The sequence below is a fragment of the Balaenoptera musculus genome, chromosome 10 (genome assembly GCF_009873245.2).
Source record: "Balaenoptera musculus isolate JJ_BM4_2016_0621 chromosome 10, mBalMus1.pri.v3, whole genome shotgun sequence".
In the NCBI taxonomy this organism is placed as follows: Eukaryota; Metazoa; Chordata; class Mammalia; order Artiodactyla; family Balaenopteridae; genus Balaenoptera; species Balaenoptera musculus.
The window spans coordinates 58,441,228-58,458,275 of record NC_045794.1 but is presented as its reverse complement, the minus strand read 5'-3'; the positions used below and the strand labels follow the sequence as shown (position 1 = coordinate 58,458,275).

General features: G+C 42.7%; 1 protein-coding gene across 1 annotated transcript in view; it reads right to left on the bottom strand.

The window, feature by feature from the left end:
• Positions 1-17,048, bottom strand: part of TPH2 (tryptophan hydroxylase 2) — an 88,214-nt gene that overhangs the window by 66,533 nt on the left and 4,633 nt on the right. The window contains exons 3-5 of the mRNA XM_036866423.1: positions 16,217-16,400; positions 16,007-16,107; positions 11,164-11,231 (exon numbers count right to left, since the gene is read on the bottom strand). Coding sequence (XP_036722318.1) covers positions 11,164-11,231; positions 16,007-16,107; positions 16,217-16,400 — 353 coding nt within the window. The remainder of the gene's footprint in view (positions 1-11,163; positions 11,232-16,006; positions 16,108-16,216; positions 16,401-17,048) is intronic.

Below are 17,048 nucleotides of genomic sequence, written 5' to 3'. Positions count from 1 at the left end.
AAAGAGCATTTGTGATCACATATTTTATTTGCTTTTGCAAATGAGTTTCGCGCACATGAATTTTCGTAAATGAGTCTATGGGCCCTAAGGAACTTTCAGATGGTAGCAAACAGAAACGTTAGTTTGTTTTGTTCACATTGTTAATATTGGTGCTGCCTTTACAAGAGACATAATGAAAATAAACTACTGCACCTAGGGAGCCTTAGGAAGAGGGAAGATTTAACTCCTGGAAATTATTTGTTTTTATTTGTCCTGTGCACCCCAGGATAGGGCTTCTCACCATTTGCTCACCTTGCAGAAAGCCCTTGTCACATTCTAGAGGAGTGATTTTCTTCTGCCAAAACTACCATGAAATTAAATATCAACAGCAGCAACAGTGGGTCTAACATCCACCAACATGTGCAGGCTCAACATATACAAGGGGAACTCGGAGAATGCAATCCAGAAGAGAACTAAAAGTTAAGAGCAGCCAACAATCTCAGGCCACTAGGATGAAGACACACAGGCTAGGCTCTCCAAGAACTCCAAGTTCAATGCCATATATCTTGCATCTTGATCAACAGGGACCAAATGTTGCTGACCACTGGGCCCTGACCTCCCTCTTTCGGTAGTAGATGAGGGAATGCAGTTATCCTACAGTTCATAGGCCTAATAATAGCATCCATTCATCCATCCATCTAACTGTAGCAATAACAATAACATAGTAGCACATGACATGAATTTTGTCATATAATGCTCACCTTATACAGCGATTAAATGACTGTTTATGGTTGAGACTAAGGCTTACAGACATAGTCATCTATCCAAGATCAAACAGCTAGTAAGTGGCATAGCAGGTACTTGGATTCAGGAAGCCTAGCCCTAGAGACCCCACTCTAAACCAACACACCTCAGAGCAAGGTCTTGAGTACCTAGCAGTGAGTTTGGCCTCTGTTTCCTCATTTGAAACTGAGGGAAGTAAGACAACCACACAACACAGAGTATCAGATGAGGCATCATCTGCAAAGTGCCAGGGCCAATGCCTAGTACCTAACAGGTACTCGATATAGTTGGTTCACTTCCTCCTGGTGTATAGAAACCAAAAAAAAACATTTCATCACTTCCCTGCAGGGTCGGAAATAGGTCTGGAGATAAAAAACCACATTCTTCCGTATAGATCCATTCACCTCTCAGACATTACTTGTGAAAGTAATTTTAATCCTTCATGTTTGCAGAAATCATTTCAAAGTAAAAGTACTCATACCTCATTCTCCGTGAAAGACATTACAATTTGGTGCAACTTCTGTCCTTGTCAGTATGCCGTATTGTGTTAACGTTTTCCACAGCTGTGGGACCCGTGCTATAATCAGACAACATCCTACTGAGGCATTGACGCACATCTAAAAAACCCACCAAGCCCCGAAAATGGAACGGCGAAACCTTTTCCAAATCAATTTTCCCTTTTGTCTTTCTTTGCGACTCTCAGGCTCCCTTCCTTTTCAGCCATTGAGTTGAACTCCAGGTAGAGAGAAACATTTGGCATGAAAATGATTCTCCCATAAAGCCTGACGTCTTTTAAATACTTACAAGAACTGTGCATTTCAAATATGCAGAGAATTCTATACAGAGAATAACTTTCTAGAAACCCATGTCATTTAATTCTGTTGCTCTTGTTTTCAACTTGTGTATAATACCACCTATGTCAAATGGAAGTAGCTATGCAGATTTTTTTTAAAGAAAACCAAAAGAAAAAAGTGTTGCCTCTTGGGCAGAAAAAATATTTAGATTCTGCAAGAGAGGGACTCCTGAAATCCCTCATGTGACCTTCCTCAGAAACTATTCAAGTCATCTGGGAAATGACCCCAGCAGGACGAATATTTGGGTTTGTTCTGCTTTGCAATTTACTGCTCCATTTCAAAGAAATTAAAGCATCAACAACTGGTGCTTATGCAGGACTCACAAAGTACCTCAACAGCCGCATACATCTCAGCTTCATTCAAAAGCTGAGAAAGCAAATCAATGGAGGATAATGGAACGGGATAAAATTAGCTCAGTCGGGAAGAAAACATATTTGCCTTCTCAGGTGCCTCTTCTCAAAAGGGCAGAGAAGGGAAAAAATTAAAACTTGGACCCTCATCACAATAAAGACTACAATTCATCAAGGTGACCATCTGCCAATGAAACTGATAAGGAAAATGTTATTAAGGATAAAACTTGCAACCCCCGTTTTTTTCCCACTAAGAAAGCATAACTTTTCCCTTTCATTCTTCCTCTACCTTCTATTTATGTTTCCAATTAAGATTTGTCTATCTAAAAATCGGTAATGTGGCACTCACGAGCCCTGTTAGTAATGTATTCCTCTAAGCTACATTCTAAAACCAAGCAGGATCCATAAATCATGCCTCTTCTTGCATGAAATGAGAAATGCTACGGTCAACTGAAATTTCTGGAAAGGTGGAGAGGTGGAGCCACCCCAGTTATTTTTCTGCAATTTGCAATAATTGCAAATGCCTCCTAGGAAAAACTCAGCATCAGTAATCCTCCAGCTCACACGTAAGCTAAATCATCACAGCTACCTAGGAGCAGGGAAACCCCAGTATGCAAAGCATTGGGCATCCGGAGGTAAGAGGAGGGGCAGCAAACAGCTCTACCCCATATCTGTCCGGAGCCTTTGTCTCTGATCATCCATCTCCTTCCTTTTCTGTACAAACCTATGGCTGACTCCTGCTGAGTCACCTAGTGAAGGGAAAACTGAGGAGACCTCCTGAGAAGTGAGGTGCTGGCTTGGAAGCCCAATATGTTTATTCCAAGGCAAATCCATTCCACAATTATGTATCTATTCAACATCTTAGAATGCACCGCATATTATTGAATCTTAGCCCCAGAAGGTGTCATCTGACTACACGTGGGTATTTGGGGCTGTGGGTGGGAGGAAGGAAGGTGGTAAGAAAATGCCCCTCTCTGCTTTGATGGGGAGAGGAGGTTAGAATCATCACTATACCATGTTGAATGAGAGAATTTTCTCTCTCTCTCCCCGATGGCGCTGAGTAGAAAATTCACAAGCTCACCCAAATTGAATGAGCCTGCTGGGCTGGGTGATTGCACTTTTCAAATATGCTAGTCCCCATTTGGGGCTATTTTGTTTTAGAGTCTCTGTTTAGCTGTGTACTTATACTCCAAGCAAATGAATCACAAAGGGTGCAATTTTGTAAATCAAAAAATCAAGAAATAAATAGGCTAGCAACATAGAAAAAGCCAGAGAGGGACAAATCCCTGGCAATTGTTTTTCAAGCCTCAGGCCAGCTGTGTTTATTTCCAGCCGATATATATCCCACGAGGGTCAGGCTTCGGGCGGGAGGAAAGGAGCACAGGGCCTGAGAGAGCAGAGCAAAGTCGCTGTGCAGGGCGAGGACGTGGCCCTGCCGTGCCAGGGCCAGGCAGATGTCCTGGGCGCCTGTCCTGGGCGCCTCGGAGAGACAGCACAGCCTTGAAGTCAGACAGGGCTGGTTTGAGCCCTGGCTCCACAGAGTCTGAAGTGTCTTAAGTACACACAAGAAATGTGCATTTCAAATATGCTGAATTCTGTAAAGAGAAGAATGACTTTTTAAAATGCCAAGTCCCTGAGTTCTGTCACTGTTATATTCAACCTGTGTATGATGCCACCTATGTCAAAGGGAAGTGCTACAGCCACTTCCAGACCAAAAAGGAGAAGAAGGAAAGAAAAAATGTGCCTTCTTGAGCAAAGAAAGACATTTAGATTCTATAAGAGAGGTACCCGTGAAAGTGATCTTATTCAGAAACTGTTCTGGTCACTGGGAAATAAACCTAGAACTACAAAATATTTACTTTCATTCTACTCTTCAATTTACTACTCAATTTCAGAGAAATTAAAGCATCAACAACTGGTGTTTATGCAGGTGACACAATCTGCTGTGTCACCTTTAGTAAGTTTCTTAACGTCTCTGAACCTCAGTTTCCTTATCTTCAAAATGAGAGCAGTAATGGCACCTATCTCAAAGGCTTATTGTGAGGCTAAGGAGAGACCATAAGCAACGTGTTTAACACGATGTCCAGCACATGGCAGGAATTTAACAAAAGGAAGCTAAAACTACCTGAGCCTGACGGCAGAGAAGTCCAGCTTTGGTGAACATTTCTACCACCATCAGCCACTCAGAAATGAGTCCAACACAGCCCAGCCACCATCCGCTCCCTCTAACCTTAGCTGAGACTCACTGGCCTGCGAAGGCATTGGAGAGAGTCAATTTTTCAGACTGAAGAAGCAAGCTGTGTGCATGCATGAGTTACCTGAAACTGTAGTGTACACACACACACACACACACACACACACCCCACATATTTTTTTAAAAGCTCCTTTAACCCAGTCCATCATGGAGCCTGAAATTCCCTAATTCGTTCACTCCTTCAGGTACTTTGCTCATTTTAGGTGAGCTTAACAGATGATGACACGGAATCGAGGAACCTTCAGCTACTGAACACTTGATAATAATAATCATATCTATCACAGATTCAACACCAGTTTCTACCAATCAGCCCTGTAATCACTGATAATCCTCCCAACCATACAAGGTAGATATTGTGCCTATTCTAAGATGAGGGCACTGAGACTCAGAGACTAGGTCAGTGCTCATAGCCACAGAGCTTGTAAGTGATGCAGCAGGAATTCAAACCCAGTTCTGTTTAGCTCCAAAGCCTATACATTCTGCCACATGTTCCACTACACCATGCTCCCTCTGCTTTCATGAGAATTAGTTCTGCAGAAAATGCATTAGTTCCCACTGTGGTAGAGCAGTTAGGGAGGGTCTTAAAGAAATAAAATTAAACACAAGTTAAAGGTATTTGGTAGCCAGCCTCCAAGACAGTCCCCAATGAACCCTACCCCCTGGTATCAATGCCTGTGTGTAGTCCCCTCCCACAGTGTATCAGAGTTGGGCTATGAAACCAACAGAGTATATCAGGAGTGATGGTAAGTCACTTCTGAGGCTAGGTTATAAAACGCATGGTAGATTCTGCCCTGTTCTCTTTTGGACCACTTGATTTGGAGGAAGCCAGCTGCCATATCTTAAGGCAAGAAACTGTGACCTCCTGCCAACAGCCATGTGAATAACCATACTGGAAGCAGATCTTCCAGCCCCCATCCAGCCTTCAGATGACTGCTTCCCTGGTCAACACTTTGACTACAGCCTCATGAGAAACCCTGATGCAGAACCACCCAGCCAAGCTGCTCTTTAATTCCTGACCCTCAGAAACTTTGTGAGATAATAACTTTGTTGTTTTAAGCTGCCCAATTTGGGGGTCATTTGTTACACAGCAATGAATGACACAGTACAAAAATCAGACGGAAGTCAGGGCCTAAAGAAAGCCTTGGCCAAGGGGAGTGAAGAAGGGTATTCACCAAAGGGTAATAAAAAGATCTGGTGCATGAGGGTAGACAAAAAGGAGAGATGGGTTGAAGTGAGAAAAATATTATAACAGTAGTAGCAAATACTTATACAGCAGTTCCTGAGCAGTGTTCAAAGCGCTGTTGATATATTAGCTCATTTAATCCTTACAACAATCCTATAAAGCAGTGGTAGAGTTATCCCCACTTTACAGACAAGGAAACTGAGGCACAGAAGACAAATAATTTGCAGGCGTCACTCAGCTGGTAAGTGGTGAAGCTGGAATTCACCCCAGGCAGTCCAGCTCCAATTTCTGTACTCTTAACCCCTCCACACACTGTCTCTCAGATCAAAAGAGAAACTGGAGAAAGCAACAAAAGCCCTCCAAGTGGGTCAGGGGTCTGAGTAAACCCCAAGCTTTTGGTCTAGAGTCCTTCACTATTGTTTTGATAAAGGTAATAATAAAGTACACCATAGAGCAATGTTCCATTGATTTCATTTAACCCTTAAAACACTCCCAGGAGAGAGGCAGAAGAGATACTATTATCTCCATTTTACAGAGGAGATACTATTATCTCTATTTTACTGAGGCTGAGCGATGTTAAGGAATCACTTGGATCCCTCAATGTGAAATCAAATGAGTTTTCTTGGCAAATTAGGGAATTTTTCAACTTCAAGCAAATTCTGATATGTTGGAACGCCCTTGTTTACCTTACTCATTGATATTTGCATTTACCTGTTTACATTTCAGATTCCATGGACTAACAAAATAATAAATCAAAGAGGAAGCAGCCCCATGAAAAGAACGTGAGATTCATATACCACCTCAATTTCAACCAGAAGAAAACACATTCAAAACAAAACACAATCACAGTAATATCCAATTTAAGCAAACAAGAGTGGCAAAATTAAAGTCAGAGCTCGGGGCCTCTTTCCAAGACAGTAAGATGGATTGAAATAACTACGGCTACCCCAACCAAAGATATAATTAAATTAAATATGCATGCCCATTGTTGAGGAATAATCATTACAATAGCTCCCAAAGAAAAAGGTGTTTATTTCTAGTCAGTTGAAAAAATATATATTACTGAGTTTTCTTCCCCAACAATACAGCAATTGTGAAACCTACAGAAACGTAGCAAAGCTAACGCCAGGCTTAAAATATGAAGGTGCCAATGGCAGAGAACTGGAGAGTTTCAGACAAACCTAACAGCTACACCATCACAGTCATAATTTTCTCTTCCTCCTCATGCCATCTGCCCCCCTCCCCCAAGCACTTCCATTTCATCTGAACTGCACGTCTATAGGCCCTTCACATTGTCTAATCACGGGCTTCTTTTTCTGTTTATACTAGGATTTCTTTTATTTGGGTGGAGGAGGACGGGGTGTGATCTGCCCGTTGCCTCACCGATTATTTTAGAAACAGTGCCCTCCCCATCCGCAGCCTTCCTTCTCAGGTCTGCTATGGAGAATGATATTTGCATTAATGAATGTTTCCTCTGCTGTTACTGGTCAGGCAGTTGGGCCTTCCAGACCCTCGTGGCCCCGCTGCTCAGGTCTGTCTGCGGGCCTCTGGGTCGTCAACCCTGTTTCTTGGCAGCGCTGTCAATCAGAAACTCCCCTGAGTGGCACCTATTGACAGTTCCCAGCATGCTGAACGTCCCCACTCCCTCTCCCCTTTAGGTTTCATGGTAACACAGACTTTGAGCCTGCTGTTTTTCCATCATCGAGTGGAATTTTTTTTCATTTTTCTCTGCTTGTGTTGATTCTTTCCCCCTGCTTTATCCTTTCAAGACTATCAGAGAAAATACAGTATTCAACACAAATTCCCCAGAGGACTTCTTGGCTGTGGTTTCAATATACATTATTCTGTATTTCTCTTCTTTTCCTTCTCTTTATCTTTTGACACCTCAGACTCCATCCTGCCAATTGCTACAACACCACCACCAAACACACCACCATATATTTGACTTCTTCTCAGTGCCCATAAACCTGAACGAATTACCAACAGGGAATTGAGTTATTCTCCCCATGTCCAAATAGTCCCTAATTTTAGTATTACCAAACTATATTTGCAGAGATGGCACATGCTGGATTTTTCAGGACCACCCCAATTTCAGATAATCTTCTCTTCAAGCCAGTGGTTCCAAGCTTTGGTTTGGAAAATCAGATCGCAGCAGGCTGCCAGAAGCCACACAAATGAGCTTATTTTAAGTAATTATTGTATTGACGTCTTTTTCCTTTGCTCACTTGGAAAGCCATCAGCACTAGAAAAATACGTATTGCAATTAGAAATTGCATCTTTATTTTCTTTTAAACCAAAAGGAAACCTTCCTTACTGCATGGCACAATGGAGACCGTGGCTCAGACCCACTTGGGATTTGTGAGCACCTGTGCCCCACCCCACCAGCACTATTGCATGAGCTTGCACACGCATGTGGACACACACACACACACACACACATACACACAATGGCTAGCCCTTATCCATTCTCAAGGTCATACTCAGAGAAGCCACAGCAATGATGGCATGAGGGGCATTAAGGAGCGATCCTTTTCTCTCTACTCTCCTCAAGTCTTAGGTTTGGGTTTTCCAGGGTTAACCACTCCTGGCAGGCACTTTCCTCACACTGCCCACGTACAAGAAGCACCTAAGGCAACTGGCGATCTGTTCTCAGTATCTTGGCAGCTTCCCGCACACCCAAATGGGAATACGATCGCTTTCTATGAAATCTCTCCATAAAGAGCGAGGTTGGTCAGCACGAAAAGTATCAGTACATGAACAGCCTTTAAGTGAGAAACTGGAGGAGTTTCCTTTCAAGGATTACTTCTAGGGACGTTTGAGCTATAGTATTTGCTAAGCTGGAGCATAAACAATGGCGTTAACATAGCTAAAGAATAAACCAGCAGATCAATGGGAAACTGAAGACAGCCTGAGGAAAGGGAGAGGGAGGATGTAATAGCAGTAACAGGCACTTATGATCACAAATCATGTGCCATCTCCGTGCTCAACTCAGCACATGCATTCTCTTTCGTAATCCTGACATACGTCCCAGACGGAGGACCTGAGAGGCAGAGTGAGGGGGCTCACCCAGCTAGGAAGTAGTGGAGCTACAACTCGAACCCCACGTTGTCTGACTCCAAAACCCTAGGTTTTAATCACTTTGTTATTCTACGTAGTCAGCATTGCCCAGGGGAGAGGGTTAATGTCCCTGGATTCCAGACTCTCTCAGCTAAACGCCCTTTGCTTTGACTCTGTATCCACCGAATAGCGTAATTTGGCCTCTCCGGCGTCATGACAGGGGGAGTTTTGTGAGTCCTGTGAGAGTGGTTTCTCCCTGTGTAATGGTGAATTGGTGGTGCCCTGCCTACCTCAGCCTCCTGAACTAAGAGTCAGGCCCCTCCAAACCGGGACCAGATCCTGGAATGCTCTACCTGCATGCAGCCCTCCTTCGTAGAAAACCTCCACCACGTCCAACCTCCAGTTTTTACTTTGGCCTTCCATAGACACCACACCTCAATTTCACTCTTTAGCTAAGGGAAAAATGTCAAATGCAAACTCTTGTTAACACTTTGAGGGCTTCACCCTCCATCGTTTTAACTATATGCTCTTTTCCTCTCCTCTCCACATAAATATGTTTTCTTTAAAACCATAAGACCCCCCCATTATCAATGTTCCTTGAAACTGGTTGACTCATACATACCAGTTTTATTAGTGCCACCACATTATCAGCTTGCCTTTGTCCAGTTTCTTGGCTCTAGTAAGAAGAAATAACTAATATTTGAGGTAGTCCCTTGATCACCATGCTAACAAAATCTTTTATGTACATACATACGTATTTTGTTCTTATATATATAATACATCACATACAGCATCTATGTACAAAATACATTTTTATCTATCTGTTTTATCTAAAGAGAAAGTCTCTGCCAAGAACTGAGCTTTTACCAAGTCCTAGGCAGGTCACGCCCCAAAGGCCTGTCCTGCCTACACCCATCTATGCAGATATGACCTGATTCCACAGGGAGGATCTGTGAACCAAGGGGTACCAGTATTAAAGCTCACAACCATTTATCAGGGCCTGATGTGAAAAAGTGAATGTGGCCTATCAGAGTCCTCTCTTGGCATCTGCCTGGGAAACACTGGGAGATGGAGCTAGTGAGTGATGGCGCTGAGGGTAAAAAGGGGGCATGAGGCTGGGCTCGGGCCAGGACAAGCCGTGAGCATGCTGACGCTGTGAGGGGGCAGAAAGTCACAGTTGTCGGGCTTCCCTGGTGGCGCAGTGGTTGAGAATCTGCCTGCCAATGCAGGGGACACGGGTTCGAGCCCTGGTCTGGGAAGATCCCACATGCCGCGGAGCAACTGGGCCCGTGAGCCACAATTACTGAGCCTGCGCGTCTGGAGCCTGTGCTCCGCAACAAGAGAGGCCGCGATAGTGAGAGGCCCGCGCACCGCGATGAAGAGTGGCCCCCGCTTGCCGCAACTGGAGAAGGCCCTGGCACAGAAACGAAGACCCAACACAGCCATAAATAAATAAATAAATAATAAAATAAAAATTAAAAAAAAATTTAAAAAAAAAAAAAAAAAAAAGTCACAGTTGTCTAAAGAGGGTCGAGAACCTGCTTGGAACAGAGGAGACAGGACTGGAGTAGACACACGTGGAAAAGCGTGTGCCAAAGAATCTTGGTTTTCATGCTAATAAGCATGGTGGAGAAAGAATGAAGGATGCCTGGGGCTTGGGAGGAGGAAGAGAAGAGCAACAAAGCAACAAAGGAGGTTAGAAATGAGCAAATGACTGTCAGTCAAAGGTGTGGCTGGGAATCCTCTCACTTTGCTTTAAGCACCTATATGTCAGATTCCTTTAAAAAAAAAAAAAAAAAAAGCAAACACTGGTACCCGCTGTAACACACGTAATGTCCTAAATTCTCACCAAAGACAAACTTGCCCTACAGGACAGTCAAGATTCTCACTAGTCTCAACTAGGATAAGAAAGACACTTCCCTACCAGGTATGGATTTACATTTTGTTCTGATCAGAAGATTCATGTAGCTGATCACATACCAAAGGAAAGACAGCGACTGAGCTACAATGGTCTGTAAGTTTTATTAGTGTGAGCAGAATAAACAGAGGCCTAACATCCATTCCAGCTTTCTAGATGTGGCCTGCGGTCACGACCACTGCATTGTTGCCGATCACAAACCTGTCACTGCCACTTAGCACCACGCACTCTGCACATCCTCAGCCCGGTCCTGAGGCTCTCCAGTTCCATCCCAACACTGATCCCAGACTGGATATGAAACTCTTCCATAAACCCTCCAGCTTATAGGAAGCTTCCCTTTTCCTGTAAAGCAAACACATTTCTATGATGGCTGCTTACATGAGTCTTTTCACCATTCTTGCTGAATCCTCTACTTTCACTGGGGAAGCCAGACATGGAAGGGGGTTGCTAAAAAGTCAAGTCAAAAGTAAAATTAAAACACATTTTCCAGGCCCTGCAGAGTGTACAAAAATGGCTCCTTGCCTTAGCTGAGCTATGAGTACAACGGTGAAAACGTAGCACTTGGTAGGTGGCCCGCAGCTCTCATTATTTGACAATTATATCCCGGATGTCAAGTGTCCGTGCTGGCATTTAAAGCCTACAGAGCTGGTGAGTGTTTAAAATGCTTCATGTCTACTTTCTGCAAAAGTTAAAGTGAAGTAGAAGACGGGTCTGTTTAACACAGCATGTGTTTTTCCTAACTCGCCAGCAACAAGTCACAGGAAAAGAGTTACACAGGTACTTACTATTTATAACCCATGGCTACATCCACAAAATACTTCCTTCTCTGTCGATAGACATTGTCTTTAAATCCCTTCAACAGAAAAGAGATTAAGTTATTTAACGGACTGCCAAAAAAATTAGCTGCAGAAGACCTAAAAAAAAATCATTGTGATGTTTATTGAGTGTCCAATTCAAATGTAAATTTTTTCCCTTGGATAACCACCTTGATGACACAGGCAGAAGCGAATTGTACTTACAGTAAAACCTCATTAAATTTGGGCTGTCTTAATTTGGGATGTGTGGGAATTCAGACTAAAGTTAACCTTTCCATGAAGTAGGCAGAACGGCTTAGTTAAGCAAATTGATATTGTGAAAAATATCCTTTGGTTTTCAAGTATCATTTACATGTAATTGATCTTAATTACAAATTAATCTTATCTGTTCATTAAAATAGGTCCCTTTAACACGGATTTTTCACTAAGAACCTAAATTTAATTGCTTTGCGTAAATTACCAATAAGTGTACATGTATTAAAATTCTATCATTCAGAATAATCATCAACACCCCAAATTAGGATGAATAAAGAGGTTTTGCTGTATGTTATGAGCGCAGCCACACAATGCAAAATCGATTACAAGGGATCCACGCGAGATAGCAGGCTAGCTCCATTCCCCTCTGAGTTCCTATGGCTCTGACTAGTCTTCAGCCAAGTTCAAGATTTTACCCATCATCATGCACTTGGGAAATTAAACTTCCTGTCTGCCATTCTCCCATCAAGTGGAATCCTCCTGAGAGGACTTCCTGGTTTACTCAAGAATCTCCTCTTGTCAACAGACTTTCCATTTTCCTTTCCTTCAGGTACTTTCAGACAATCAGTTCTTTCCAGGGTTGTTTCTTCAGACAGCTGGAAGCCCAGCAGGAGTTGTTTCAATTTAACTTCTTACCTGCGCAACCCCTGAAAACCCGAAGGGAAACCAGGACATGCTGACCAGTCTGAGAAGGGAGGCCAGGCAAGGAGACAGGCCGCAGGGGTCGTGGGCTCTGGGAGGAGAACTGGGACAGGCCCACAAAGGCCTGGACTACCTCTGCTCACCCAGTGTCCACTCAGACCCTTACGCAAGGGGGCTGCTCAAGAGGAACCTCAACTCAGAGAAGCTCGTTCTGTTCTCTCTTCCAGCTGAAGGAGAACTGGCCTTGAGGTCAGAAATCGTCACAGGACTGTATGCTGAACAGAAACAAAGAACGTCCATTGCCAACAGCCTTTCTCTCAGGAATGACAAAAGGTCACTAACAGAGGCAGAGAGCGAGTGCCCTGAGGTCACCCAAAGGCCCTGCAGAAGTGAAGTACCCCTGCCCTTAAAGCTAGAACTTTCTTTCTTCTGCTACAAATTGGGAGTTTTTAAACTGGAGTTCATAGGCAGGCTTGTGGAGCCTTCAAATGTGTATATGCAAAATCTGTGACCATAGTTACAAAATGTGTGACCACCTTTACAAATGGGTATGTGAGCTAAGAAAAGGTCTTATGCCATAGAGGGTAGACATGGTCGCTAGAAAGTATGAATTTCAACACTCACTAGTCACACCAAGCAACCTGGTGGTGGTAAACAAGAATTCCAAGCACCTTGATTACTGAAAAAGAAAGCAGCCCGTGACAAAAGGAAAAGAGTTATGTGAAAAGCTCAGCATCCGTTCCCTGGTTCCTGCCAAACCGGACACCATGGTAACAGCACCGTAATCTGCTGGGCTTCCCAAAGAATCTCGAGTAGCTCTCCTCGGCAAACACCTGCACTTTTTCCAGGCATGAAAGAGAGTGATTTACTCATCATGCCTCATCAGCCTAGTGTGGCGGTGATTACACAAGTGTTATGGGTGAACCAGAGCTTCCAGCATTGAACCGTGGACTGGCAAAACAATGCTAGCCTACGCTAGCGATTACAGAGACACAGCATTCCTTGGCCAGCCATTCTAAATTGATGCCAGGGATAAGGTTACCAGATAAAATAGAGAAGACCCATGCAATATTTGGGGCATACTTATACTAAAAAAAATTTGTTGTTTATGTGAAATGCAAATTTAACTAGGCATCCTATAGTTTTATTTGCTAAATCTGGCAACACTAGCACTCAGAGAGTATCTGCTGCACACCACCCTTCCTCTCTCAATTTAAATCAAGAGGAACTTGATTTAAATCAAGACCCAGCTGGTACCCAAAAGTGCTCAGCTGAATGTACGTTGGCTCTCCCAAAAAGTCAACCTGGGGGAATACTGGAATCATTTGCGGAGCTTTAAATAACACTCCAAACCTGGACACATTCCCAGAGGTTCTGATTTAAGCACTCTGAGGTGACACCCTGGCATAGGAAATTTTTTAGTTCCCCAGAGATTATTTGAATGGAAAGCTAGGGCCGAGAATCACTGAGTTAGGACATTAGTTCTCAAACTTTAGAGTTCATCAGAATCTCCGGCAAATCTGTTTAAATGCAGATTCCAGGGTCCGTCCCTGGAAGTTCTGATTCAGTAGGCTTCAGATGAGCCTCAACATATTGCATTTTTAATAAGCACCTTGTGCGGGGACGTTGAATCACACTTTGAAAGACCCTCTCAGTGTAGAGCCTTGCTACTCAAAGTGTGGTCCGCAGACCTCCACTGTAAGCCTCAACTGGGAGCTCACTAGAAATGCAGAATCTCAGGTGCACCCATCTGCATTTTGCAAAGATCCTTCACATGATCTGTTTGTCCATTAAAGTTTAAGATGGACGGACCTACATATTTAACCCTTTCTAGGGAGCCACAGCAGCCTGACACATTCCAAGCCCCTTCTGAGCCATCTCCGCACAAGAGTGCCATCCTAACGTAATAATCCCTGCCTTAGGACTGGAATTATTCCCAAGCACAAAAATTCCTTAGAAACTTTTTTCTATCTTCATCAAATAATAACTTATAAAAAACCACCAACTTACCAATATCAAATTTTGCATAATGAATATTTGATGTGCTTATAAAAGAAATACGGTGTAAAAAAAAAATGATGAGTGAGGTAGGAGATTGCTAAGTACTTGCAATTATTTCAAATGGCTGCACAGAAAATAAGAGAAGGTATCATAAGGTGGGTGTAATTAGGAGTAATGGAACAAAATTAAGCCCAGGAAAATGTATGCTGGGTATTAGAATAAATTTTTTCACAGCAAGGTCAGTGGTTCCTGTGGTTGTTTTGACCCCCTTCTCCAGGTTGAGTAATTTCCAAACTAGACTAAGGGGAGCATTTGGAAATAAGAGGTTAGCAAAAAATCCTTTACTGTCCAGGCATTGATCAGGATGATTTAATACAGCATTTCCTTTCCTGGAATTAAGCATTCACTCTTGCCAAAATGCTTTCCAGTTGTTTTATTAACTAGGCTTTTCGAACACCCCCTTTGAGCTCAATAAGCATTTTATTTCCACTTTTTGCATAAAGAATTTGAGTTGCAGAAGTAAAGGAACTTGCCCAAGGTCATCCTGCAAATTAACAGCTGGTGTCTGGGCAGTCCTGTTACTGCTAAGCTCTTAAATCAGGCTTCTGTGCTAATTCTGACTCCTCTGAAGTGGGGAAGGGGAAGATAAACAAATGGATGATTATTAAAGACACTTTTGAGTATTTTTCTAAAGTTCAGGAGCCTTACATGTGAACTGCTGGGAATTATGCTGGCAAATATAACACACAGTGCCTTTGAGCAAATTCAGCTTTTTGAAAATCATGGAATTGAATTAGGTTTTTTTGACCATTCGTTTGAATGGTATGCTATGAATTGGTTTGAATTTGTATTTTATGCCAGAAGACTGGTTTGACTGAAAAATTCCCTCTTGCTGAAGTTGTCATAGTTTCCTTTAAAGCAATGGTTCTCAAACTGAAGTGTGGGCTTATCAAAACCAGCTCCCAGGTGATACTGATGTGGCTGGTCCCAGGACCACACTTAGAGAACCACTGCATACAGTCTCACTATCAGATTTCCAGATATCCTCCATTTAAATAAAATGAATATCTGAAAACCATTACCCTCAGACCACAAAGTCTCCTATAAGCATGACCAATCTGCTTGGGTTTCACCCTTTAATATGCTCATTTTTAGAGAAGGGGCACCGGGGGAAAAAGTTGCTTGTAACAAATGAGTATATTGATTGCTTCTCCCAGACTATTAACTGTACTTCATTCCGACCATAAAGAGGCTCCAGGCCTCTTGTATTAAATAAAAACTGATGTAAAGGGGGAGAGAGGGAATAATGGGAAATGCTTACTACATATCATATTTCTTTAAAGGTGGTCATTTTTATTGGAGTAGAGGAGAGATGGCGATAAATAGATTCAGTGTAGATGGGGAAAGAGAGGCATTTTCCATTATGGTCTTATTCTATCACCCTCTGCCTTTCCACTGAGACTAAAGTCCACCACATTACTCTACCCCTTACTACCTCCAATCAAGGAAAAGAACAAGGAGAATTTTACTTTCTCACTGAGCCCCATAATGCCTAGTCCTCCCCAGTTTCCCAACGAGGTGATCAATTTCAGTTCACTGTTTTTCCAAGGGTCACCATCTGCAAGTATATTTCAGGCTGTCTAATTCTACGGAAATATTCTCCAAGGTTTATACCCTCCTCCTCTCTCCAACCCTTTTAAAAATAAATGCTAGGTGGAAATGCCATCCTTCTAACCTGCTTCCAGCCAACGCATATGTACAGGGAAACTATCATTTAAAAGTCTGCTCTCAGTTATGGGGAATAAATAATAAATTGCTCTATAATACAGCATTACAGCACAGAATATGGCACACTGCCTGGCAGACGGGCGGAGCTGGAAGAGCACACGTGGAATGGATTTGACTGCACACTTACTGGGTGATCGGCATCCAGCTCAGAACCATACATGAGAACTCTGTGAGAACATTTGTCTAACTCAGAGATCTTCCGGGGAAACCAGGGCACATCCTCTAGCTCTGCTGGAAACACAGTGCAGGTTCAAAATATTAGCTCACAGATTGTATTTTCCCCTTTGCAACATTTGTCAGATTGCAAAATCACCCGACAAGCAAAAACTGGCCTTGCCTTCTTCCTCTGTCCAAATGTTCTCTGGCGGATTCAGCGTCACGATCGTGGTTTGAAATTTCAGTGACTGAATGAGCTCATTGAATTCCGTTTTGCCACACTCACAGTCCACAAAGATTTCAACTTCCGAACTTCTTCGCCGGGATTTCCTGGACTCGATATGAACCATGTTGACATGTTTTTCCTGTGGAAATACAAGCAACATCTCTTAATCACCTTCAGGGCACAATAAAAGGGATGCCATGGGCTGCTCTTGTTCAACTCGTAAGCAAAAAGGTACCAAGTGCCCACAAAAGAGGAAAAGACGACCTTCTCACCGTTTGCTTGACTAAAACATGGAAATGTTTTCCAACCATTGTCTCTATTAATAAGAATAGTAACTGTGTGTAGGATTTCCTGTCTCATTTTTAACAAGGGGGGGGGGACATTCAGATATATAAAGGGCCCTATAAAATGTGTGATAATTATGAACTTTATCATTTCCCAGATCAGTCCACATCCCACTGGTGGTATGCATGATTGTTTGGGAGGAAATTAGTTTATTGTCATATAATCCCCAGATTTATTTATTTATTTTTATATATTTTCCAAAAAAAACCCTAAAACTCAAACTCCTGATTTTCTGGTAGTATAACATCTCTTTTTGAAATAAAGCTTAAAATCTTTGAAAAAATAATTAATAGTATGAATAGCAGGCAAATGAGGCAGAAACCGGGAAGGTGATATGAAAATGACTGAAGTTTGGGAAACACTGGCCAAAGTGTGGCCCCATTGTAGGGGAAAAAAAAAAAAAGGAAGCAAGAAAAGTAGCGAAGAAAGGATCTCTGCAGGC